The 23,489-nt window shown below is 61.3% G+C and overlaps 3 protein-coding genes across 15 annotated transcripts; 1 reads left to right on the top strand and 2 right to left on the bottom strand.

Moving 5' to 3' along the window:
• Positions 1–2,354: 2,354 nt before the first annotated feature.
• LOC141936426 (death-associated protein kinase 2-like) lies at positions 2,355–8,509 on the bottom strand. Of its 9 annotated transcripts, XM_074853364.1 has the most exons (14): positions 7,924–8,467; positions 6,486–6,797; positions 6,264–6,334; positions 5,685–5,809; positions 5,329–5,550; positions 5,079–5,217; positions 4,765–4,894; positions 4,546–4,594; positions 4,394–4,420; positions 4,129–4,281; positions 3,490–3,535; positions 3,308–3,397; positions 3,001–3,084; positions 2,355–2,713 (listed from the first exon to the last, which is right to left on the bottom strand). In XM_074853364.1, exons 3-14 carry the CDS (start codon positions 6,330–6,332, stop codon positions 2,633–2,635), a joined length of 1,215 nt encoding a protein of 404 aa, XP_074709465.1. In that variant the 5' UTR covers positions 6,333–6,334; positions 6,486–6,797; positions 7,924–8,467; the 3' UTR covers positions 2,355–2,632. The 9 variants fall into 9 exon arrangements, with proteins under 9 accessions (XP_074709465.1, XP_074709468.1, XP_074709463.1 ...); XM_074853367.1 differs by lacking the exons at positions 2,355–2,713; positions 3,001–3,084; positions 6,486–6,797 and having other exon boundaries at positions 3,094–3,397; positions 7,924–8,145; positions 8,244–8,309; positions 8,425–8,509; XM_074853362.1 differs by lacking the exons at positions 2,355–2,713; positions 3,001–3,084 and having other exon boundaries at positions 3,094–3,397; positions 7,924–8,145; positions 8,244–8,473.
• A 209-nt stretch (positions 8,510–8,718) lies between these two features.
• SH2D2A (SH2 domain containing 2A) lies at positions 8,719–14,221 on the top strand. 5 transcript variants are annotated; one of them, XM_074853115.1, is made up of 9 exons: positions 8,719–9,179; positions 10,371–10,522; positions 10,615–10,871; positions 11,001–11,090; positions 11,388–11,553; positions 11,622–11,804; positions 11,952–12,479; positions 12,744–12,885; positions 13,710–14,221. In XM_074853115.1, exons 1-8 carry the CDS (start codon positions 9,146–9,148, stop codon positions 12,870–12,872), a joined length of 1,539 nt encoding a protein of 512 aa, XP_074709216.1. In that variant the 5' UTR covers positions 8,719–9,145; the 3' UTR covers positions 12,873–12,885; positions 13,710–14,221. The 5 variants fall into 5 exon arrangements, with proteins under 5 accessions (XP_074709216.1, XP_074709211.1, XP_074709213.1 ...); XM_074853110.1 differs by having other exon boundaries at positions 11,952–12,885; positions 13,710–13,932; XM_074853112.1 differs by having other exon boundaries at positions 11,388–11,804; positions 13,710–13,932.
• A 1,089-nt stretch (positions 14,222–15,310) lies between these two features.
• Positions 15,311–23,452, bottom strand: PRCC (proline rich mitotic checkpoint control factor). Its single transcript, XM_074853116.1, has 7 exons — positions 22,640–23,452; positions 20,049–20,096; positions 19,043–19,615; positions 17,747–17,842; positions 16,709–16,852; positions 16,186–16,251; positions 15,311–15,789 (listed from the first exon to the last, which is right to left on the bottom strand). The coding sequence occupies exons 1-7, from the start codon at positions 23,198–23,200 to the stop codon at positions 15,703–15,705; spliced, it is 1,575 nt and encodes a 524-aa protein (XP_074709217.1). The 5' UTR covers positions 23,201–23,452; the 3' UTR covers positions 15,311–15,702.
• Positions 23,453–23,489: the final 37 nt, after the last annotated feature.

Raw genomic sequence — 23,489 nt, 5'->3', positions numbered from 1 at the left:
TCGCCCCACCGATCACATCCCAGCCCCACCCGGGGGGGTCTGGCTGGGGGTGCAGAGGGATTTCCCCCTTCCCCAAGCTGTGGGGCAGCCGGGGGGGGGGAGCATCTTCCCCCCACGGACATGTGGTTACCCACAAGGTCGCTCCCATTAACTCCCCGGCACGGTGCCCAGGCGGGCTAACGGGGCACACGAGGCTACCGCGGGCACCCACGTGGCACGGCCCCCCCGGTGGTGGGTTTGCCATCGCGGGGATTTCCCACCCGGAGCCTGGCAGGGAGCGGGAGCATCGGGGGCAGCACAGGGCCGAGCATCCCCCACTTCCCAATCTCAGCAGGGATGCAAGAGCCAGGAGGAGCTGGCAGCTTCCCACCGGCAGCATCCCCGGCCTGAAACCTGACGCCAAGTTATGATGGAAAGAAGCTGCTGAGATCCCCGCGAGGGATTTACTGTAAACACCCGGAGCAAACACAACCGGCTCGGCCTGTACCCTAAACACCGGGCGACGCCGGCACCCCGGCATGGCTGTCCCTGCCACGGGGACCCGCCGGCCAGCGGCTCGTGGCCGTGTCCTGAACGTGTCCCCGGTGGCGTTTTTCCCCTCCCGGGGTCACTCGCTAACCATGGACACCACGGCCCTGGCAGCTGCCCCCGGCGGCAGGATCCTGCCCCACGCCAGGGCTCGGCAATTTGTAGGGGGCTGGTGCCGGCCGGAGGGAGCCCTGTGCCCCCCAGGTGAGGACACGGGGGTCCCCTCCATCCTCCCGTGAGACAGGAGGGGTTACAGCCCCCACTGCCACCGCCACCCGCCCTGACCTTGGCAGTCACCCCGTCCCTTCACCGCACAAGGGGACGGGGTCCCCCGTGTCCCTGGAGGGGGACAGATTGGGGACAGGGGTCCTTGGTGGGGGCAGACACAGCGAGGTGTGTCCCCCCCCCGGTAGCTCTCAGCACAGCCCCAGCACCGGAATGCTTCACCCCCCTCCTCCATCGCTCCCACCCCCTCTCAGTGCTTGGGGAAACTGAGGCACGGGGCGAGGGGAAGGCAGGACAGACTGACAGACCCTGAGCCCACCTGGTACCCCCACCCAGACGGACGTCCCCCGCCATGACCACAAGAGCTGGGACCCCTCACCGCCCCCACCACCACCACCATGCTCCCCCCCCCAGCTGTTTTCCATCCCAGCAGCAGCAAAAATTTTCCACCATCCCAGCTCCCGACGGGGCCAAGCGATTGATACCCCCGGCTCTGGCCGAGCCCCCCCCCGAGTCCCCCCTTCCCATCCCAACAGCACGGGGGGTCCCACACTCTGCCCCTCCTGCCCTGGATGGGGGGGTTCCACAGCTTACAGGGGGAAACTGAGGCAGGGAGCACCGAAAGAGGGTCTGGCTCTTGCAACCCCCCCACAGGCATCGCCACGCAGCCCCCCCCGCCCCGATCTGTCCCCATGTCCCCCCAAGCTCCCACCCCCCCTCTCCTTTCCAGGCACTTACTTTCAGACGGGGCTCGCACGAGGGGCAGCGGGAGGGGCCCAAGGACCAGCAGCGTCACCCCCAGCCGCAGGACCCCCAGCACCCTTGTCCCCATCCCCGAGTGGGACCCCAGGGTCCCGTCCCCGTCGCGCCTCGGGCGCTGCTGCACCGTGTCCGTCCCCGCCGGCACCCACGGCACGCCGGGATAGGGGTGGCCCCCGCGGCCCTTGCCCGGACCCTGCGGCCCCTTCACTTTTGTTTTCGGCTGGCGCACACTAAATATTTAGCCTGACAACTGTCAGGGCCAGGGCCAGGGCTTGTTTGGGAAATAAAGAGGGGGAAAACAGGGCGGCCCCCCCCTTCCCACGTGGGCTGGGAAGGAAGCGCTGCCTCCTGCCTCAGTTTCCCCAGTTGGAGCAGGAGGATCCAGGTTGCTCTGGGGGGGGGGACAACCGAGAACCAACGGAGACCCCGGCACGGAGGGGCCAACGCAAGGGTCACCCTCCATCACGGGGTGGATCTGGGGTGTTTGGACCCCACGTCCCCCGTGTCCCCACATCCCCTGGGGTCCCCCCATCCCCCGGATCCCCATGTCCTGCAGGGTCCCCCCATCCCCTGGGGTCCCCACATCCCCCAGGGTCCCCACGTCCCCCAGGGTCCCCACATTCCTTGGGGTCCCCACATCCCCCGGGTCCCCACATCCCCTGGGGTCCCCCCATCCCCCGGATCCCCATGTCCTGCAGGGTCCCCCCATCCCCTGGGGTTCCCACATCCCCCAGGGTCCCCACGTCCCCCAGGGTCCCCACACCCCAGCAGCCCTGCAGCGAGGAGGAGGAGCAGGATGAAGCTGCGGGTGCTCAGCAGATGCAGGAGAGGAGGAGGGATGAGGGGGAAGACATTTATTTCTTGCACCGGGGCTGAGGACGGGCGAGGGTCCAAGCCGTGGGGCAGCCCCCACCCCACTGCAGCAAAGACCTGGGGGGTAGGACAGGGAGGGGGGTTCTGCTGCCTCAGTGACCCTCCAGCACCATGGAACTGGGAGCTACTGGGGCCGGATGGCGCTGCTGCCCCCTGGGATGGGGAGACAGGGGGATCCCCCCCAGGGCTCCTCTCATGGGATGGGCCCTCTCGGGGGGTCCCGTCTCCTTTTGGAGGGGGGGGCTCAGGAGCAGCTGCTTCGCCGCCGGCGCAGCAGCGTGACGGGGTGGCTGCCCTCCTCCTCCTGGTCGCTCTCGCAGCAGCGCTGGGGGCACAGGGGAGGCTGGAGAGGAGGGACAGATCCCCCCCCCCCAGGAGAGGACCCCCCCAAGGGAGAGGAACCCCCCTAGGCGAAACAACCCCCCCAGGGGTGAGGACTCCCCCCTCCCAGGGGAGAGGGCACCCCAGGTGGGGACACCCCCCGTTGCACAGCCACTGCACAGCCCACCCCCCACTCCATCGGGGGGGACAGGCCCCCCCCCCCCCAAATCCCTTCTCCCCCCCACCCCAGCCCTTGCTAGAGGGGGGATCTGGGGGCTCCTGGCCGCTCACCAGCTCCTCGTCCTCCTTCCTCAGGCCGCAGAGCAGCCGCGTGCGGCAGAGCCGGTTGCAGGCAGCCACCATGTTGTAGGACAGCTGGGGGGGGGGGGGGGCAGGAAAGTGGGGGTCCGAGGGGGGGTCACACCCCTCCTCTGTCCCCAACACCCCGCGGCGCTACATCCCCCCGACACAGAGACCCTGCGATACGGCCAGCCCTGGGATGGAGCACAGCCCGAGCTCCCCCGGGACCCCACGGGTGGGGGGACCCCATTTCTGGGTGCCCCCCCCGGCCCCGCCTCGAGCCGGGACCCCCCTTCACCTTCCACTTCCTCCGAGCGTTGAACTTGCGGAAGTTTTTCATGTTGATGGAGGAACGGCTCCGGTTCGCCGCCTGCTTCCCGCTCAGGGGCTGCCGGGGCGAGGACACAGCGTCGTCCCCGTGCCCCCACCCTGCTCCCGGGGGTCCGGCGCCCCCCCACCCCCCCAGCCCATCCCTCTCACCTTGATCCAGGGATGGACGAGGCACTCGGCTGCCGTCATGCGGTGCCTGCAGCACAGAGCGGGGGTGGCAGGGGGGGAACGAGGGGGTCCCGGCACCAAACATCCACCATGGGGATGGGGATAGAGATGATGGGGATGATGGGGAGGGGGATGGGATGGGGATGGGGGTGGAGATGGAGATGGGGATAAGGATGATGGAGATGATGAAGAGGGAGTGGAGATGATGGAGATGGGGATGAGGATGGTGGAGATGATGGAGATGGGGATGGAGATGGGGATGACAGGGTTGGAGATGGGAATGGAGATGGAGATGGGGCTGGGGATAAGGATGATGAAGATGATGGAGATGAGGAATTGGATGGTGGAGAGGGGGATGAGAATGGTGGGGATGGGATGGAGATAAAGATGGAGATGGGGATGGGGATGCAGATGGGGATAAGGATGATGGAGGTGATGGAGATGGGGTGGGGATGATGGAGATGAGGATGAGGATGTTGGAGATGGACTGGAAGATGGTGGAGATGAATATGGGGATGATGGAGCTGCAGATGGGGATGGAGACAGCATGAAGATGGAGATGGGGATGGAGATGATGGGGCTGGGGATGATGGGGCTAGAGCTGAGGATGGGGACTCTCACCCCGGCTCCTTCACCAGCAGCTGCCGGATGAAGTCCTTGGCCATCTCGGAGGTCTGGCTGAAGCAGTGCTCCTCGAACTCGTAGGCACCAGCCACAACGTTGGAGAGGGTCTCGGCGTCCGTCTCACCCTGGAAGGGGGACAAGCCGCTGAGCCTGCGGGGACACGACAGAGCCACTGAGTGCCGGGACAGCACCGGCTCGGCCCCCCCAGTGCCCAGGCTTGTCCCCGTGCCCCCGACTGCAGGGAGCATCTCCCCGTACTCACAGGATGTAGGTGATGACCCCGATGCTCCTGAAAGGCAGAGGTGGGGGTCAGGTGCTGCCCTCCCTGGGGTCCCCCTGTGCCCCGTGGCACCCAGGAGGGTCCCAACCTGCCCCCCCGGCTCAGCCCATCACCCCCAGGTCCCTGCTCCTCACCACATGTCGGTCGCGGAGCTCAGCGGCTCATAGTTGATCACTTCAGGAGCTGGGGGTGAACGCAGAGCCGGGGGGGAACATTAGAGGGGACAGCACCGTCCCGGCCACCTCCCTCTCCTCACGCCCAGGAGGTCCCATCCCCACCCCAGGAGGTCCTTTCGCTGCGTCCCCGCAGAGCAGGGCTGCTCGGGGACCCCCTGGGGACCGCCAGCCCCATACCGATGTACTGGGGGGTCCCACAGAGGCTCTTGAAGGTGACGCCGTCCTCCAGGTGCTGGGCCAGCCCGAAGTCGATGATCTTGATCTGGGGTTTGGGGACATCCTTCTCCTGCAGCATGATGTTCTCGGGCTGCGGGGACAAGGCCGGGCACGACAGGGTGACGATGGGGGGCCAGGATCTGCCGGTGTCCGGCGAGCGCAGCAGCAGCCCGGGAAGGCGGGCAGGATGCGGCCAGGGCTCTGGGGGTGCCCGGTGAGGGGGGATGCAGCCTCTAATCCCCCAGGGAGTGAGGACAGGGGGTCCCCTCGGGCACCTTGAGGTCGAAGTGGGCGATGTGGCGGGTGTGGAGGTACTGCACCCCGCGCAGGATCTGCCCCAGGAACTCGATGGCCTCCTCCTCCGACAGCATCTCCTTGGCCGCGATGAAGTCGAAGAGCTCCCCGCCGCCGATCCTGCACGGCGCGAGGACGGGGCTGAGCTCCACCACCTCCAACGCACGGCACAAAATGGGAGGGGGGGCGGGTGTATGGGTGTGTCCCCCAACCCTGGGACCCCCCACTCACAGCTCCAGGACAAGCACCATCTCGGCTCGGCTGGCGAAGAGGTCGTGGAGCCGCATGATGTTGGGGTGGTCGAGCTGGCGGAGGATGGCGACCTCCCGCTCCACCTGCGCCCGCTCCAGCCCCAGGCGGCTGCCCCGGCAGCGCCGCGTCTTCACGAATTTGGCGGCGTAGAAGGTGCCGGTGCTGCGCTCCCGGCACCGCTTCACCACCCCGAAGTGGCCGCTGCAGCGAGAAACCGGGCTGGGGGCACGGCCGGGCTGTCCCCCACCCCCCCCAACATGGTGGGGGACAACCCAGGCGTCCGGCTGCCTGCGGGGACCCCGCGCAGGCAGGAGCCCTGCCCGCCCCCCGCTCACCTGCCCAGCTTCTCCAGCAGCTCGTACAGGTCCTCTACGTTGCCCGGGCTGAGGGTGGCCACCAGCCCCTCGCTCCCTGTAGCCCCCATATCCTGCGGGGACGCACCAGCATCCGGCTCAGCCGCCTGTCCGGGGTGCGGTGACGTGTTGGACCTGGCCCATGCAGGGACCCCCCACCCCATGGAGACTCCCCCAAGAACACCCTAGAGGGGATTCTCCAGTGTCTAATACTGTGGCTGAGCTGAGGCCCTGGCCGGTTCTCCCAGTTCATGCCAAACTCTCCGGCACGTGGGGATTTGGAGACCTTCACCCCTCGATCGGGGCAGGCAGGGGCTGCCCAGCGGGCTCAGAAATCAGGCAGGAGCAGGCGGGGGGGGGGGGTGTCACACCAGCCCCTGTGCCCCTCACTGCACGGGGGAGGATGGGGGGTGCAAAACGCAGCGAAAAACTAACATCGCTGTTTGGGGTTTTTTTTAAAAAAAGGGGGTTAATAGTCCAGCCTGGTTGTCCCCCGCAGCCCCCGGGCAGGAGACCCCCACACCCGCAGCCCCACATCTCAGCTCCTCGGCTGCGACTCACCTGGGTGCTGTCAGGGGCAGCTCCCGGCCCCCCCCCAGCCATAACCCCGGCCTGGCCGCCCTCGGCCATCACTGCAAAGACAAGAAGGCCCGGGGTGAGGGGGAGAGAGGCTTTGGGGGGGACAGCGAGGCCCCATGGAGGGCCCTGCCTGCACCCTGCCCGCACTGTGGTCTTGGCAGAGCCCCCCCCAACTCATTACAGTGATGGGTTTTGGTGCAGCACCTGCTAAGGGGGGGGGTCTGGTTCTCACCCCCGGCAGCTTCAAGCCACAAACCAGCCTCTTGTGGTGGTCAGCTCACGCAGCAGCAGGCAAACGCCGGGGCGTGACCCCCCCCGTGCCTCAGTTTCCCCAGCTGTAAAATGGGGCTAGTGATCCTCCAGTGGTCAGAGTAGCCGGGACCAGCGGCTTCACAGGGATGAGGAGAAGGGGGGACGTGGGCTCTGGGCCCCAGTCTTGGGGCCACCTCGATGTCCCCAGCGCTGTGTCCCCGGGAGCGGGAGGTTTCCTGGGCTGGTGCAGGCAGGGGGTCCTGGCTGCGGGGTTCAAGGCCACCAGGAAAGCGATAAGGAAGGTGATATCAGCCAGAGGCGGGGTCCCCCCCACAGGAAAAAACAGTTCGATAAGGGAGCACGAGACCTTGAGACGTCAGCCCCCTCCCAGCCACCTGGCTCAGCTTTATCGCAGCAAAAAGGACGGCGGGGCCAGATCCTGCACGGGCTCCCCAGCCCCTGCTCAGCACACCGGGATTTACCCCCCCCCCGGATTTACCCCCCTCCCAAAGCTGGGGTGCAAGGGGTTTAATGCCCCCTCTCCTGGGGGGATTCGAGCCCCCCAGGGGATGGTCCCACGCTGGCCACAGGCAGCCTGTCACCACGTCCCCGGCCCCACAGGGTTGTGCTGCACCGGTGGCTGCCCCAAACAGGGGCTGGGACCCCTCCTGTCCCCCCACCGCAGCCCTCTGGGGTCCCCAAGCCCAGTCCTCCCTCGCTCACCCCCGCTCCCAGCCCGGCTGTGCCCCCTTACCCACCCGAGCCTTCCTCCACACCCACCGTGCTCTCCCTCACTCCCCGGCCGGCCAGGACAGGGGACAGCTGCTGCCCACGGGGACAGTCCTGTGGCACCCCCGGGGCTGGGTGGGGGACACCCGGCCAGGCACCACTCACCCACGGAGCCAGCTGGTCCCCGGACTGGTACGTGCGTGGGGGGGGCCATAGCTGGAGCCGAGCCACCGTCCCCAGCATGTGACATGGCCGCAGCGGCCAACACGCCGCCCAGGGTCACAGCGCATCCGTTTGTCCCCCGGGGAGGGACACAAACAGCCGACGTCCCTCGCTGCGCAGCCCCCCCCGCGCCGTGCCGCCGAGCTGGTTTTTGCAAGGGAGGGAAACTGAGGCACGGGCGGCCCCCACGGCTCCGCGGCCGAGCTCACGGCAGCGGGGGCTGGAACTGGGGGGGCTGCGCGTCGTCCCGCTGCCCATCAGCCCGGGAAAACCGCCCCGGCCTCGGCTGCACGACAGCCAGAAAACGGGCTCCCAGGGAAGTGACCTCGCAGGTGGCTGCTCCCCAGCATCCAACTGCTTAAAAAAAAGCTCCGCAGACCCCCAAAACTCCCTGACCACCCCCTGCACCGGGACAGAGCCCGACCCCGGCATCCCTCACCTCTGGCGCCGCGGCCCCGCGCGCAGCTCCAGCCTTCCTCCAGCAAACCCCGGCGGTGCCAGGCTTTTCCTCGAAATCCCGGCGTTTCCCAGAGAGCCAGGGCAGGAGCTGGCCGCTGGCTCCGGCTGCGGCTCAGAAGAATAAAAGCTCTTTGCGTTCCTCCTCCCAAGGTCTCTTGAGAAATCCCCCCACGCTGTCCCCGTGGCCAGCTGCGGAGAGGAGCTGGAAAAGACCTTTTAGGGGCAATTCCTGGCGTTTCCAGCACCTCGGCTCGTCGAGGAGCGGTGGGACGAGCCACAGGCGGTCAGTGTCCCCCTCACCGACGTCCCGGCGGCTGATGTCCCCCGGTCGCCCGTAAGCGTGAGGATTGCAAACAGGAAACCTGGCTGACAAATAAAAATATTATGCAGCAGCCGCCGGAGGGGAAGCGAGCGGAGGGTGTGAAGGTAGCGGGGAGGGACACGTTTCTTAAGGTGGAGAGAACCAGCGCTGGCACCGCACCGTGTGCCGGGGGATGCTGCGGGGGGCACCGGGCACCAGCGAAGCCACCGCCCGGCGCACCCCGTCCCTGTGCCGGTGCGATAGATGAGCCGGCCCAACGCTAATCCCTGTCCTAATCCCTAATCCCTGCAGCCTCTGGGGTGCAGCCGCGTTGGCACCGCTCGCCGCGGGGCCGGCCGGAGCCTGGCACTAGGAGAGGCAGCGGAGCCAGCGGTGCCGGCTGCCGCGTTCCCCAGCTGGGTTCAGCCCCTTTGTCACATCGGTGCCCCCAGCACATCCCGGGATGTGCCCGGCTCCAGCCGGGAGAAGGACCCTGAAGCTGGGAAGTGGTGCCGGATCCCACCGCGCCAGGAATCAAATCCCAACCGGAGGCATAAACCTGGGCCCGGCGACCCTGCTGCCCCCGCGCCTGGCGGCACGAGACCCCGGGACGCAGCTGGGAGGAACAAAGAGCCCTTTGTAGGCGCCGACGTGCTGGTGGGCGAGTGGCCGGAGCCCCCTCGGTCACCACAGCCCAGCCTGTGCCGAGGGTCCCCATGTCACCCGGGTGTCACCCCAGTGCCACCCCGGTGCCACCTCGCTGCCTTCCTGTGACGTGTCCCCATCAGGCAGCTTCGGTTGCTGCTTCCTGCCCTTCGCAGGCAGCGGAGGTGCGAGTGCAGGCAAGGTGGCAGCGCTGCCCGTCCGTCCTGCCTGCCCGTCCGTCCTGTCAGCTCCGGCCATGGACTCCTGGGTCCCCGCGTGGCCGGGCAGAGGTAGGCACCAGGCCTGGGGTCCGGGGGTTGGGGTCTTCCTGGGGTTGTATCAGCGCTCTGGGATGGGAGAAAAAAGGCCGAGGAGCAAATCCCAAGTCTGGGGACTCGGGTCGGGCAAGTGCCGGGCGATGGGGGGATGGTCCCCCCGTCCAGCGGCGCAGTGGGGAAGAGGCAGAGGACAAGGGGGTGTGGAGAGAGGGAGTGGGGTCCCCTGACCACCCCCGGCCCTTCCAGCCAGGGTTTATCCGCTTTGAAGGGGGAAATCCAGCCCAGAAAGGTCTCACGGAGCAAAGCTGGGCTTTAGGCCGGTTCAAGTCTGATTTGACCCATTCTCACCCCAGATTGTGGGGTTTAAGCAGCACATCCCACCCTGGGGGGCAAATCCCCCCAAACCGCCTCTCCGAGGCCGAGGTGCTGGGGTGGGGGAGCAGGGACGAGCCCCCCACCTCCACCCAGGACCCCCCACCCCCACCCCGGGGTGTGCCCTGTGAGCTGGGGACAGGGGTATCGCCCCCAACTTCCTGGCCATGCCTGGGCAGGACCTGACCCGAATTTGCCTTCCTAGCGCTCCCCGCGCTGGTTTGCTGCGGTTTGGGTTGTTTTGTTTCACTTTGTCAACAACTTCCCTACCTTCCCCTGCCCTCCCCTGCCCGCCAGGGTGCAGGGACAGCCTGGGTGCTGCACCCAGCTAAAGGTGGAGATGAGCTGCTGTGTCCCCCCCCAGCTCTCCCCGTCACCCCGGCTGGATCCCCCCCCATTCTCAGACGAGCCTCAACCAGCTCCTCTGACTCAGCTTCGCCTCCGGGATCAAACCAGCCTCGGCCTCTTCCACCCCCTCAAGCATCTGCTGAGGATTAATCTTGTTTTGCCAAGAGTCGGCAGCTCGGGGCCAAGCTCAGGGTCCCTTGGTGGCCGCACGCAGAGCCCCACACCCGCCTCGCTCCCCTTCCTGGGGCTGCCCTGACACCCCTGGGGACTTTCAGGGGGCTGGGGGGATTCACACACTTTCCCCCCTCCTCCTCCCCACGCAGCTCACTAGTCCTTGGGGCTTTTCCGGGCAAGAGCAGCGTTTGAGAGGGGTGGGTCAGGGAACCCCCCCCCCTAATCCCAGCGCCCCGTGGGCAGCGATGGGGCACAGGGCCAGCTCCGGGCTGCCACCCTGAGCCTGTTTCTCACCGCTCCCTGGGACAGGGGACCCCACGGATGACGACCGTCCCCTCTTCAGCACCTTCAAACCCATCAGTGAGGACAACACGGCCAGCGCCAAGCCGGGCGCCAGCGCCACCCCGGTCCAGCCCCAGGGCACAGAGCAGCTCCTGGGCCACCACGACACACGCAGCAGGGTAGGACGTGGGGTTGCAAAGGGTCGGTCCCCCCCAGCCCCCCGTCCCAGCACCCCCGAGCTCACACACCCACGGGGATCTCGTCCTCCCAGGCTGCAGCAGGAGCCCGGTGCGGGGAGCAGAGCATCCTCGGGGCACATCCGTGCCCCCGGCCGCTCTCCCCTTCCCTCCAGGTCCCACCAGGTTCCTCGCTGTCCCCACCCGGCTGGTCCCCGGCGGACGGGGACCTGCAGCCGGAGCTGGCGGCCCTGCGTGCCCGGACGAGGCTGTGGTTCGAGCAGACACAAGCCAGGAGGCTGGGGGCCGAGGGCGAGCTCCCAGCCTGGTTCCACGGCTTCATCAGCCGGAGGTGAGAAGCCGAGGCGGGGAACGGGGTGGCCCCTTCAGTATCCCCACCCCTGGGCTCCAAAATAGGGAGCTGCACCCCTGGCTCCCACGAAGGGGGTGAGGACGAGCAGGTTTGGGCCCCTTCCTGCAGGGAGGCGGAGCAGCTGCTGCAGGATCAGCCCCCTGGCTGCTTCCTGGTCCGCTTCAGCGAGAGCACCGTCGGCTTCGTCCTGTCCTACAGGTGAGGGACCCCCGGCCCTCACAGAATCACAAAAAACCCAGACTCATCTGGGTTGGAAAAGCCCTTGAAGCTCCTCCAGCCCAACCACGAACCTCACCCTGACCGTTCCCAACTCCACCAGATCCCTCAGCGCTGGCTCAACCCGACTCTTCAACCCCTCCAGGGATGGGGACTCCCCCCCTGCCCTGGGCAGCCCATTCCAACGCCCAACAACCCCTTCTGCAAAGAAATCCTTCCCAATATCCAGTCTAATATCCCGTTCACTCCCCACCGACTCCGTCTCTGCTCTCCCCACAGGGGCCGGGATCGCTGCCGGCACTTTGTCCTGGACCAGCTGCCGGACGGGCGGTACGTGATCCTGGGGGAGCGGAGCGCCCACGCCGAGCTGGCCGACCTGCTGCGGCACTACGCCGCCGCCCCCATCACGCCGTACCACGAGTTCCTGACGGTGCCGCGGGGACGGGTGAGGAGCCGAACTGCGGGCAGAGCACCCGCCGTGGGACCGCGCACCCACCTCTCCCCTCTCCGCAGGAAAACAAACCCCGAGGAGGGACGTGGACCCCAAGCGACGGCGACGCTGCGCGTCCCCCGTGGAGCGAAGCGCTGGCAAACCCCCCGATGTACAGCACCGTCTTCAAGGGGCCCCCCCGAGCCAGGCAGGCGGCCCCCCAGCTGCCTGTGGAGCCCAGAGCTGAGGGAGGCTCCTCCAGGGAGGTAAAGGCAGAGCTGAGGGGATGGAGGCCAGGACAGGAGCAGCAGCTTGGCCAAAGCCCTCGCAAGGCGGCGGGATGGGGGACGCAGCCCCAACCACCCCGGATCCACTTCCAGCCCTCACCCCCTCCCATCCCGTCTCTTCCACAGGCTCCCAGCGTCCCCCCACCGCTCCCAGTCAAAACCAGCTCCTCAGCCACCGCCCAAGGGCCACCGCACAGCCCTGCTGGAGCTGGAGCAGCTCCCAAAGGTCCCTATGCTCAGGTGCAGAAAGAAGCCAGCCCCCCCGAACCCCCCGAGCGCCCCGACACCAAGTACCAGCAGCTCATGTGCTTCCACACCTACGCCGAGCCTCGCGAGGGGCTCGCACCCGGCCCCCCCACCTACAACGAGCTGGAAGAGCCCATCCCCTTCTACGCCATGGGCCGGGGCTCGAGCTCCAGCGCCAGCCCTGAGGAAAATATCTACTCCGAGGTGGCGCTGGCCCGGCAGGATCCGCCCGCTCCGCTTCCCCGGGGGGCCCCAGGCGCCTTCTCGACACTGCTCCCCAAACCCCGCGCTCACCGGCGGCTCTTCCGCAGCCTGTCCAGCCAGGCCTCCAAGAGGCGGCAGCTCCTGGCCGCTCCCAGCGCTGAGGGGAAGGGGAGAGGAGGCTCCGGGCCGGCCGCGGAGCCGCAGGTTCGTTGCTCAGGGGCTCAGAGCCAAGGCAACATCTCCGGTAGAGTCCGGAGGGTCGGGGTTCACTCCACACCAGGGGCACAGGGGGGACATGGGGGTCCCCTGCCCAGCGCTCCACGCCGGAGCGACGATCCCCAAAGCGGGAGCAACGTCGAGGGTTGGGAGGGTGAAGGACCGACTTTGAACTCCATCCTGGCCAACTTCCACCCGCCGAGGCAGGAGCTGGGGGCTGCCCCCCTTCACCCCTCCCTGCGGATTCCCCAGGGCCCGCGGAACCCTCCGCCGGCGTTCGACGAGCCCATCTATGGCCGGACGAGCGCCGCGAAACGAGTCGCAGCCGGGCAGGAGGCTCCTGAGAACATTTACGAGCAGCTTTCTGGAGACCAGCTCTAAGCCCCCAGCGCAGGTAGGTCCAAGACAAGCCCCAGCCCCAGGCACGAGGAAGCTCTCGGGGTCCCTCCCCCCTCAAAAGGGAGCACTTAGACCTGGGGAGGGGGCTCTAAGGCTGCAGTTGGCCCCTCTACAGACAACCAGCGTCCCGGCAACGCCAGCTCCGTGCCGGGATTCCCACACCCTTCCCAAGGCCTGTGAGACAGTTAAGAGGGGAACAGATTTAATTTATCTTTGAACACTTTTTCAGAAAGATTTCTATTAATAGAATGAGGGCGGAAAAGGCTACTACGGTCAAAACAGAGACAGGTTTTGGGCACGGCTGGTGCATCCAGGTATTAAATCAGCCACACGCCAGAGCGACACCGCAGGCCGGCAAGGCAGGGCCACACCAAACAGCACCCACCCGGTGCCGACACCTCCGAGCTCAGCCACAAAACACCTCAGCACCAACCCCCAGGACCAAATTCGGCTGCTGGGGCTGAAACGCCCCCGGAGCCAACGTCGTTCTCGCAGCAGACGTGGCGCAACGTGCCCAAGGAGAGGCAAAGCCCCACACTGGGATGTGTTAAGAGCTTCGAGACACGGAGGGAAAAGGAGGGCTGTGGGGTTGGGGTTGGGTTTTTACCTCTCTGAAGACCAAAAAAAAAAAAAAAAATCACGTTCGCTTTTCCGGAGCCTACATTTTGTTGCTCTTAAATGGCCAAAAGCAGAGCGTGAGTCAGCCGCCATTCCCGTCCTCGTTACCTCCCCTCTAGTGCTAAAAATGAGCCATTACACCCCGAAATGGAAAAAGATAAAGGGGAACCTTTAGAGTGTCAGCCTCTCGCCTCGCTCCAGGACTCCACGATCCCGCCAAAGCCGCTGAAGAGGAGTTTGGGGACACACAGGCTGCCCCAGGACGGAGCCTCCTGCCCCGCAGCACCCCGGCCGAGGGCACAGCTCGGTGTTTGAAAGGGGATGAACCCCCCGGCGGGGAGCACAACCCACCGCCGGGCTTCGCACCCCGATGAGCCTCCTCGGACGAGCGTTTCGTCACCGGCTGCGCAAAAACGTCCGGTCTGTGAATAAAACAAAGCAGCCGCCCCCGAAAGACGGGCTGGAGCGGAGGGGCTTCGGCCTTACCGGAGAGGGGAGAAGGAAAAGCAATGCCTCGAGCAAGGAGTCGAGCGCCTCGCGCTGGAAACAGGTGTGGTTCGGTTCATTTAAAAGTTTATTCCTTTATCAAATCTCTTTTTCAGAGGATTTCGCTGTACATATAAGATATGAATAAATTACTCAACAGTAACTTTATTCTGGTCATTCAAATACTCAAAATGGGCTCTGCAAAGTACTAAAACATCCAGGGAACTAAACTAGAAATCAGATTATTTTAAAATATTCTAAGAAAAGACTTCATTCGTGGGGGGTTGTTTGCTTCTTTTTAACAGGTAACATGGGAGAAAAACAACCTCTTGGGAGTTTTTCCTAAACAGAATAACAAATATTAGCTGATTTAGCTGCAGTTACAACAAATATAACCCTTAGTGGTGGGAATGTAAGTTAAATAATCAGACCAGCTCTCTGTTCCCTTCGGCATCACACGCTTTGGTGAACAACAAACTAAGTGAGGCCACAGAGATTTGGCTAATGATACGTGGATCTGGCCAGCAAGGCTGCACATGATTTGCAGTCGTATCACCTAGACCTAATACCTTAAATAAAAGAAAGATTTCCTTTTAAAAAGTTAAGGCCAGACACGGTCTCCTCTTCCCAGCCAGGAGGGTAAAGTTAACACTTAATTGGAACGGAATTGATAGAAACAAGCTGGAAAAAAAAAATAATAAATGTACACTTGGCAGCTTTCATCTGTGTCTGCTCAGAGGAAATACTGCTGCTTCACTCGCCGAGCTCTGCCAGCGGCACCGCACCATGCCACGCTGGGAACACTCGGCTCCCCGAGTCTGGAGAGCAGCCTGGTACAGCACTGGGGGTCTTGGCTCGCGGGGGAGGAGGAGGGGAGAGGGAGGGGGAAAAAAGGAAGAGAAACGTACATACACACATCGATCATGTTTATCCAAAAGCCCTCGGCAGCGGCAGAGATCCTCGCTGCTTTTTGTGCGTTCCACACTCGGGGCGTTTGCGCCTCTATTGCAAGCTCTGACCTGTAAAGGAGTTTCCCCTCAGCGTGGTTCGAGACATACAGGCGGGTGGAGCTGAGAATAAAAACACTAACTTAGCCACACTTACAAAAAAAAAAAAAGAGATATCAAATCATCTGCATGAGAGGAGCACTGGATTTACTCGGACATGAGTAAGCAGCCATGAGGGCGTCTCAAATAAAAGGACCGCAAAAAAAAAAAAAAAAAAAAAAAAAAGCCAGGCTTGCTCTTGAAACTCACTGTCTTTTCAAAAGAAAAATTACACTCTCAACGCACCGCGAGTCCAAGAAAGGAGCAAAGTGGGAACTGGAAGTTTATTGAGACTCAGCCTAAGGTTCCAGTGGCGAGGCTACGTCGGAGGAGCAGCAGCCCCTGTACCTACAGGACAGAAGCTCTGAGCCTTGCACCGGGCACGTTCCCTGCGGCTGCCACGGGACCGTCAGCGCTCGTACGAAAACAGGCTTGATTTGAACCTTCCACATTATCGTTTATGAGGGAGGGGGAAGATTACAGGTGGAGTTTCAGGACCGGCTTGCATGAAACCTCTCTCCTGACAGGCAGGGGAGCGCAGCGTTCTCTCACCCGCCGAGCAGACCACGTTCAACGCGGGGCCTGGGTGATCTCCAGAAGGCCAAGAGAAGTCTGACACAGTAGGTCACCTGGGACAACGGCCAAAAAGTGGGACAGAGGTGTTAGAATCCATATTTGGCTTGAGTCTGCCGTCGGCTGAGCTTGTTTTCAGACCATGTGTTTTTCAGTTCCAGTTCTCTTTCCTTCGCCTGCAGAAATTGAGAGGATTAACATCAGCGCTGCTGCTCACTGACTCAGCAGCATCTCACCCTCCTCTGCCCCTGCGGACGAGGATTACGGAGCACTTCAGCGAGAAGCCTCGTTACAGGAGTTAGCACAATTATCTTGACAGAGGCCCGAATTAATCGGGACGCAGAGACATTTCATTCACCCTGAAAGGCAGCTTCTCTGGCGGAACGGTCTCAGCGGCCGCTCGCTAACCACACGGCAGCGGTGAGGAGTTAGGACAGGAAGCAGAAAGTCTCGTAACACACAGAACCACGGCAGCACCGGAGCTGGGCGGGAGGGGAAGGGCGAAGCCAAGCAAAAAGCAAGCTAGAACCTCAGGGCCACGAGCCCTCCCACACCTGAGGGAGGCCACTCACCTGATGGATCAGGTACGTGATCTGGTGTTTCCTCCTCTGCTGTCCTGTGGGCTGATCTCCTTTTTTCTACAAAGCAAAACCAGGTGGAACTGTTAAGCCTGGAAAGATACTGACCCAGACAGCAAAACGACAAGAGCTTGCACAAAGCCGTTTCAAGAAGCATTTCACCGAATCATCCGGGTTGGAAAAGCCCTTGAAGCTCCTCCAGTCCAACCATGAACCTCACACTGACCGTTCCCAACTCCACCACATCCCTGTTTGTTTCATGTGAAACTGCTCTGGGCAGATTCCTCAGGCTGAAGCAGTTCCTGGCTGGTCTTTACCACCTGCCCGCTGGGACTGTGGTTTAAGAAGCTCTACGGGTCTCTCGTGTAATTAATTATACAACACACACCACAAGGGTCCCTTGTCCTCCCACCCTGGTGCCTGCACAGCACCGAACACAGCTCCAGCTGTGGCTGAAATGGGAACGGAACAGCGTCTCCAAAAGCCCAGCCAGCACCCCCCTGTCGCCTGCCCGTACCTTGCTGAAGGATTTCATGGTCTTCTCCTCTGTCAGGGATTTGGTCAGCCACTGCTGGGCTCCACTCAGCTGATCGTCACCTTTGATATCCACAAAGTTGATCTCTTCCCTCCCTCGATTCCGCTTGCCTTGCAGACGCTTGAACTGAAAGAGGAACAGAAACAACCGGAGTTCCACACACACGTCGCACACCGGCACTGACCTTAAAAAGGCGGGGTCTGAGCCTCAGCTCCCCGAGCGTGGGACAGGCCACAGCAATGAACGTTTCTCCAACCAGGACTTTGTGTCTTTAGGAGAGTTCTGCTTTGCTATAGATCGTATCTTAAACTACTTAGCCTGAAGGTTATAATCTCATTTTCCTATGCATTTAAACAGCATTTACTCTTGCTTTCAGTCTTGCTCAGAAGACCCTCAGGCTCTCCAGTCTCTCATTTTAAGTGCCAGGGAGACACGTGAAGTTTTGCTGCTGACACAGCCTCCTCCCGTAACACAAATCCACCTCTAAAATAAAGAGGTCCCGCGAAGGAAGGGAGCACCAGATTGGGCCGCTGCCCTCTGCAGCGCCGACCGGCTCTGCTAGCAAGGCTGGCAGTTTCTAGATTAGATCAATAATGGGAAAGAGTTTTTTTAAAACAGGTTTTTGAGCTTTTGACGTAAGCGGGGAATTCACCACTGCGCTAGAGGATGGGAAGGTATTGGAAGAGCAGCTCGTCTGCACCTCAGCAAGCAACATCTTCGCTCTGTGCGCCTCGTCTGCCCTAGATGTCCCTCACGAGACGAGCCTGTGCTCAGCGGGAATAACAAACATCACCTACTTATAAAGCGAGCAAACCCAGTAGCCCAACAAAGGAGCAGTAGCCCAGAAAGCCACCACACGTGCCCACACCACAGCGCTAGACCCCACGGAACAACCCGGTTCAGCTCAGCACGGAGCCCAGGTCCTGCTGGCGGGGCAGGACTGCGGCTGCCAAGCGGGTCCTATGTTCTAACAGAGCTTAAACGCAAATTCCGCAGCGGGAAAAGCAGCGAAGTGCCAACCGCTTCGTCGTCTATGAAGGAGGAGTCGGTGCTCATCTCCTGCGGCGCTGCCTGGGCTGGTTCCATCTCCTGGTAGTAGCCGCTGCTGTAGTAATCCTGTCAGCAAAAGGAAAACCAGTTTGTCACGAGAGCGAAGCAAGATCAATCCTGGAGCAACCCCTCCACAGAAGCCCCAAGACGCAGCGTCCCTCGGCCTGCGAGCTGCTGCTTTTCTCCTAGGGGGATTTCACTCAGCCTCTGGGGAGCACCACGCGTTACGTGTGTACCTCCTCCTCCAGGGCTGACCAAAACAGTCATTAATCACACCTCATTAGGTTGGCACTACTGAGGAGTACAGGGCATTATTTCAGAGGTACTCAACAACAAATACTTTGCTGAATTACTAGAAACAACCTGGCTTCAGACACCAGCTCTGGCGAGCCCCGATTCCGCACCCTGACAACAACAGGGGCAGCTGCACAGGGGCGTTTTAAAGTGAGCACAGCTATTAAACATTTATCCAGCAAAGAGCATCGACGGCTCTTGTGCCAGAGGAATCTTGTCGTGCCAAGCGCTGTGGATCTCTGCGCCTTGTCCCAGCTGGCTCAGACGGGGCAGATTCCCCCAAGCCGCAGCCTGCTCCAGTAACTAACTGGGAGCCGCTGGTCCCAGACGCCTTTTCAGAGCAGCACCATCAAGCTTCCCCTCGAGTCTTTGTACCAGCACCAGCGTGGCCAGCAGGGACAGGGAAGGGATGTGACCCCTGGGCTCGGCACTGGGGAGGCCGCCCCTCGATGAGTGGGTTCAGTTTTGGGCCCCTCACTCCAAAAAGGCCATTGAATGACTCGAGCGTGTCCAGAGAAGGGCAACGGAGCTGGTGCAGGGTCTGGAGCACAGGTCTGATGGGGAGCGGCTGAGGGACCTGGGGGGGTTTAGTGTGGAGAAGAGGAGGCTGAGGGGAGACCTCCTGGCCCTCTGCAACTCCCTGAAAGGAGGGTGCAGAGAGGGGAGGAGTCTCTTGAGCCAAGGACCCAGCGCCAGGCCAAGAGGGAATGGCCTCAAGCTGCACCAGGGCAGGGTCAGACTGGCTCTTAGGAAGGATTTCTTTGCAGAAGGGGTTGTTGGGCGTTGGAATGGGCTGCCCAGGGCAGGGGGGGAGTCCCCATCCCTGGAGGGGTTGAAGAGTCGGGTTGAGCCAGCGCTGAGGGATCTGGTGGAGTTGGGAACGGTCAGGGTGAGGTTCATGGTTGGACTGGAGGAGCTTCCAAGGGCTTTTCCAACCGGGATGATTCTGGGATTCTGAGTCAGTGAACCCACCTGATAATATGCACCGGCCTCGCCATAGGCAGGGAACTGGCTGTACTGGCTGCCGTAGTCCTCCCCGGGTTTGGGTGCCCAGCTGTGCTGAGCACCGCTGGAGCCCGCGCCCGTCTTGAACTCCAGAGGGGCATTAGCAGCAGCGTCCTGGAACTGGGGTTCTGGCTCGGTCCCGGGCGGTGGGTCCTCCGACACCACCGTGCCAGAGTACATGTACGGCTCGGCGCCCGCGACGCTGGGCTCGCTCCTGTCAGACAAGGAGAAGTAGTTCTCTGGCTCGAGCTCTTCATCGCTGTCGTCCTCTTCCTGCGTGATCTGCTTGGTTACCTGCAGGGCAGCGCTCTTGGCGGCAGCTTTGATGGCAGACGGAGAAGGAGTTGTGGGCACCGCTGGCTTGGACAGAGGTTTTGTTTTGGAGGAAGAGGTCGGGGCTTTAGCGGGCTTCGAGTCGGAGGCATTGTCTCCCGCTTTCCTCGAGAAAGCGTAGGGCAAAAGTAACCGATTGGTCTCTTTCACTGTCAAATTTTTGGGTTGAGGAAGCAAAGCGGACAAGCCAGAGCCCTCGCCGCGTCCCTGGAGAGTTTCGTGCAGGGCAAATGGTTCACAGAAATAAGAGAAATGAGTGAGACTATTTAGTTTTCCTGACTCCCTGCCAATTATCTCCCTCCGATTCTAACAACATTAATGGGTTTCCCATTGCTCAGCACAATCGCTTGCTCCTTCGAACATGCTGCAGGGCTTTCTTGCACAAAAGGCCAGTGGGACTTTTAAGGGAAACGTGGTACTTGCAAATATCTGCCAACTTCCCAAATTAATGCCTATTTTCCTGAGACTTAAATTTATGAAATTGCCCAAAAAAAGGGACTTGAGACCCCAGGGGATTTCAGGAATTTCATACACTAAAAGCCACACGCTAATCAGAGTGGCTAGCGGAAGCCCAAGATCCGTCACGGTCAAATGTTTCTTTCCTGTGAAATTTGTGTAATTGAATATCCCAGGTATTTACCTGAAGAGTATTTTTCTTCTTTGCTGGTTCATCTTCCTCTGAATCTGACTGAGAAAGAAAAACAGAGCTTAGCGCAACTTGGGATATTAAAATAAAAAAGCCCACCCGCTACACAATGTTTTAATTTCCAGTTTGAATCAGCCAAAGGATCACGGTAACACGGATCTGGATTTATAATCTGCCAAGAGCCGAGATAAAAAGCAACAGTGGGATGTGGTCAAGCTCTCTTTCACAGTCTTGCTGATGCATCTATGTCAGGGCAAAGAGAGATAAAAGCCTGCCCTGGTTACTACTACGAGAGATAAATAAACTGTCCACAGTACTATTAGAGATAGCTGGGCAGAGGCAGAAAAACAAGCTGTAAAACCTGAAGCTCTGCAAACAAGTCGCTGTTTAAAAATCTCCTTAAGAGCAATCCATCCACAGCCAAACAATAATCTCCCACTTGAGCTCATTTATGCAACTTATGGAACAACAACAACAACAAAAGGATTCGACAACCCAAAATTCCAAATTTTCAAGGCAGCTTTTTAACGCTGCTCTAAAGCGAAGTGGGTGGGCAGAAAAAACTCAGATTCTCCCTATTTGGCTCCTGTCAGAAATTAGCATTTAGAAAGCCAACAGCCAAAGCATTTTTTTTTTTTTTTTTTAAATAAATCACAGGAAAATAAACCTAAAGGCAGGCAAAGAACGCCCGCTGCACAGCGTAAGGTCAGTGCTCTCTTTCAAAGCATTACATTAATAGAGGGGAAGCACAAAACCACACAAAGCAAGGGTGTAAAAATTCACTGTGGGGATTAACGGGGAATTGTTCCCAATAACACTGCAGTCGCTAAATATCCATTTAAAACTTGAGTAGAAAGTCTGGTCGTCTCTGGCATCAGAAAAGGCCTTTAACATCTTTATCGTTTTATAGCTTTGCAGAGCACTTTAAAGAGATTACAGGAAACAAGGTCTTCTGCCAGTTTACTATCTAAATTATAAAACAGGACAAAGACAAAGAACATGCATAAATAAAAGCAAGCTAAGAGTTGCCATAAACCCCGCGTGTTGCGTTTGGGAGAGAGAAGATAAAGCAGAGTGCCCCGAGCATCTCCACAGGTGCAAACAAAAGGGTCGGGAGGTATTTTAAGGAGAAAAAGGGAATGAGCGAGGACATCAGCCACAAGCCAAGGGACTTCCAGGAATCCCAAACGGGAACCGCTTGGACCAGCTCTGGTTTTAAGGTACTTTTTCTCCCCTCAACATTCATTCACTCGCTGGCGACCCGCAGTATTTCTGTTCAAAGCCAATACGCCAGAACATGGAGGGGGAGGTAAAGGCAAGGAACAAACCTCCTTTCATTGGAGCTTATTTCACAACCAGCGAGGAAGCGGAGAGCCCCAACGCTTGCTTTATTACAAACCGCCTGTTGCAAAGCGCCGCAAGAAAGTGAGTAAGCAAAAAGCGGGTACGAAAGAATGGGATATCCCTCAGCCCTTCGCCTAAAAGGGGAACCCGTGCGTCCCGCCGTGTTTGGGAGCCGTGGAATGGGGAGCTCTGGCTCTGGAATTTGCCAAACTGGGCTGGTTATCAGCGAGAGTGTGGTCCAGGGACGGGCGGGAAGCTCGCGCCCTCTGAGCCGCCCTCCCCACAGGCTGCTCTTCCAGCAAAACAAGATGCGCTGCTCGTTTCAGCTCCCCCAGGTCCAACATGCTGGCAGACCACTATTAATTGACACTGTTTATAAATCCATACAGTCCAACCTCTTCCTCAAGCCACCTGTCCCCACGGAAACGAGCCTAAGCTTCGCAGTTCAGCTCTTCCTACAACCAGAGGCACTCAGGTCTCACCAGAGCCAGCGACTGAGGCCAGACACGGCCACCAGACACGGCCGCAGCCACGCGACCGTCGCCTCCACGCTACGACGGTGCCGTCCCAGAGTGAATGAGCAGAGGCGAGAGAAGGAAAGCTCATCAGTAGGAACAACCAGAAAAATGAAAGGGGGTAGGGACCCGCCTGTCCCTACTCTCGCCATGGGGCTGTCTGGATTCAGTGCTCAGGCGCCCCATTAGGCACAGGGCATTGCAAACACGAAGAAAAACAAGCTAAAAGGGAAATGATTGCCTAAAGGTCTGGAGCACGCCTGAAGCCTTTAGCTAAATAAGCAATAAATTAACAGGAAAACCTATCAGTTGCACAGCAAACAAAAGAAGAGATTTTTTTTGGGTTACCCCCACGCAAGGCCGTACAGCTCCACATCATCGACTTGTTAACTCCAGTAATAAATAAGGGTGCAGATAATCTTGGGTTTTGCCGTATTATGATTATAAATAAGGTTTCTATATCAGTTTAATTCTGCAAAGCGCTTTAGGATTAGGGCTGGCAGCCAGGACAAACCTCCTGGTGGATGCCACAACAATAGGTTTTGGTACCTTGCTACGTTATGACGGGAGAGAGCGAGGGAAGAGACGCTGTGCTTTATGGGCAAACAAATCCACGGGGGGATTGCTCCAGGGAGAGAGGATTTCACGCACGAAGGCGCTCCTTCTCGGGAGGGCTTGAGGGGGGAGCCCCCCCCCGGCAGAGCTGGTGGTTTGTTTCATACTCACATCTCCCTTGTGCAACTCGGGCGCCGTGATCCGCACCGGCTCTGTCCTCTTCTTTGGCTTGGGGAGGCTCAAATCCACCCCAGCCCCGGGCAGAGCAGCAGAGGCCGAGACAGGAGGGGGCAGGTTGAGGGTAGAGGCAGCGGTCGTGGTGGCAGCGTTCCTCGGGGGAGGCAGGAGCAGCCCCCCCAGCCTGGGCTGCTCCCCGCTCCCGTTCCCGCTGGAGGCCGGCTCGGGCAGGCTGACGGCGGAGGCCTGGGCCGGGCTCATGCCCGGCGGAGGGGTGCTGAAGCCCCTCATGCCGGGCGGGGGGCCCATAAGGAAAGGAGGGGGCGGCCCGCCGTGGGGCGGCGGCAGCAGGGGGAAGCCGCTGCCCAGCGGCTGGGGAGGCAGGGGCAGCGGGGGCATCACGGGGGCTTTGGGGGGGGGCAAGGTGGCGAAGAGCCCCCGGGCCGGGGGCTGCTGGGCTGCGGCAGGAGACGGAGCGGCGGCTTCCTCCTCCTCGCCCGCGGCCTCCTCCGCATCGCTCTCCTCTTCGCTGCTGGCATAGGCCACCAGGGACATGGCCCTCCGAGGAGGGCGGCCCTCCGCGGGCAGGAGACGCTACGCGAGGCCGAGGATCCGCCCTCCCGGCTAGGCCGCGCCGCCGCCGCGCCTTCAGCGACCGTAGCGGGGAGGAAGGGGAGGGTGGGGGCGAGGCTAAGCCACCATGGCGGCCCCACCCCCGCGCAGCGGCGGGGCCGCGGGCTCGAAGTGGCGGCGAAGCAGCCCAGCGCCCGGCTCCGCGCCCGGCCCGCCGCGCTCCCACAGATAATGGCTGCCGGCAACGCCAAACCCCCCCCCGCCTTTCCCC

This window comes from Strix uralensis, chromosome 32, assembly GCF_047716275.1.
Source record: "Strix uralensis isolate ZFMK-TIS-50842 chromosome 32, bStrUra1, whole genome shotgun sequence".
Taxonomy (NCBI): Eukaryota; Metazoa; Chordata; class Aves; order Strigiformes; family Strigidae; genus Strix; species Strix uralensis.
This window is presented reverse-complemented; position numbering and strand designations above follow the sequence as displayed.

What these genes read in the sequence shown, in the direction of transcription:
- LOC141936426 (XM_074853367.1), bottom strand. Translation starts at nt 6,332, where the DNA reads ATGGCCGAGGGCGGCCAGGCCGGGGTTATGGCTGGGGGGGGGCCGGGA. An exon ending in CTGCTGGAGAAGCTGGGCAG is followed by an intron (nt 5,551 to 5,684) that starts GTGAGCGGGGGG and finishes TTCTCGCTGCAG; the next exon opens with CGGCCACTTCGGGGTGGTGA. An exon ending in GGGGTCATCACCTACATCCT is followed by an intron (nt 4,282 to 4,393) that starts GTGAGTACGGGG and finishes GTGTCCCCGCAG; the next exon opens with GCTCAGCGGCTTGTCCCCCT.
- SH2D2A (XM_074853110.1), top strand. Translation starts at nt 9,146, where the DNA reads ATGGACTCCTGGGTCCCCGCGTGGCCGGGCAGAG. An exon ending in CCCCGCGTGGCCGGGCAGAG is followed by an intron (nt 9,180 to 10,370) that starts GTAGGCACCAGG and finishes TCCCTGGGACAG; the next exon opens with GGGACCCCACGGATGACGAC. An exon ending in GGCTTCGTCCTGTCCTACAG is followed by an intron (nt 11,091 to 11,387) that starts GTGAGGGACCCC and finishes CTCTCCCCACAG; the next exon opens with GGGCCGGGATCGCTGCCGGC.
- PRCC (XM_074853116.1), bottom strand. Translation starts at nt 23,200, where the DNA reads ATGTCCCTGGTGGCCTATGCCAGCAGCGAAGAGGAGAGCGATGCGGAG. An exon ending in AGGCCGGTGCATATTATCAG is followed by an intron (nt 17,843 to 19,042) that starts GTGGGTTCACTG and finishes TTTTGCTGACAG; the next exon opens with GATTACTACAGCAGCGGCTA. An exon ending in TCACGTACCTGATCCATCAG is followed by an intron (nt 15,790 to 16,185) that starts GTGAGTGGCCTC and finishes CAATTTCTGCAG; the next exon opens with GCGAAGGAAAGAGAACTGGA.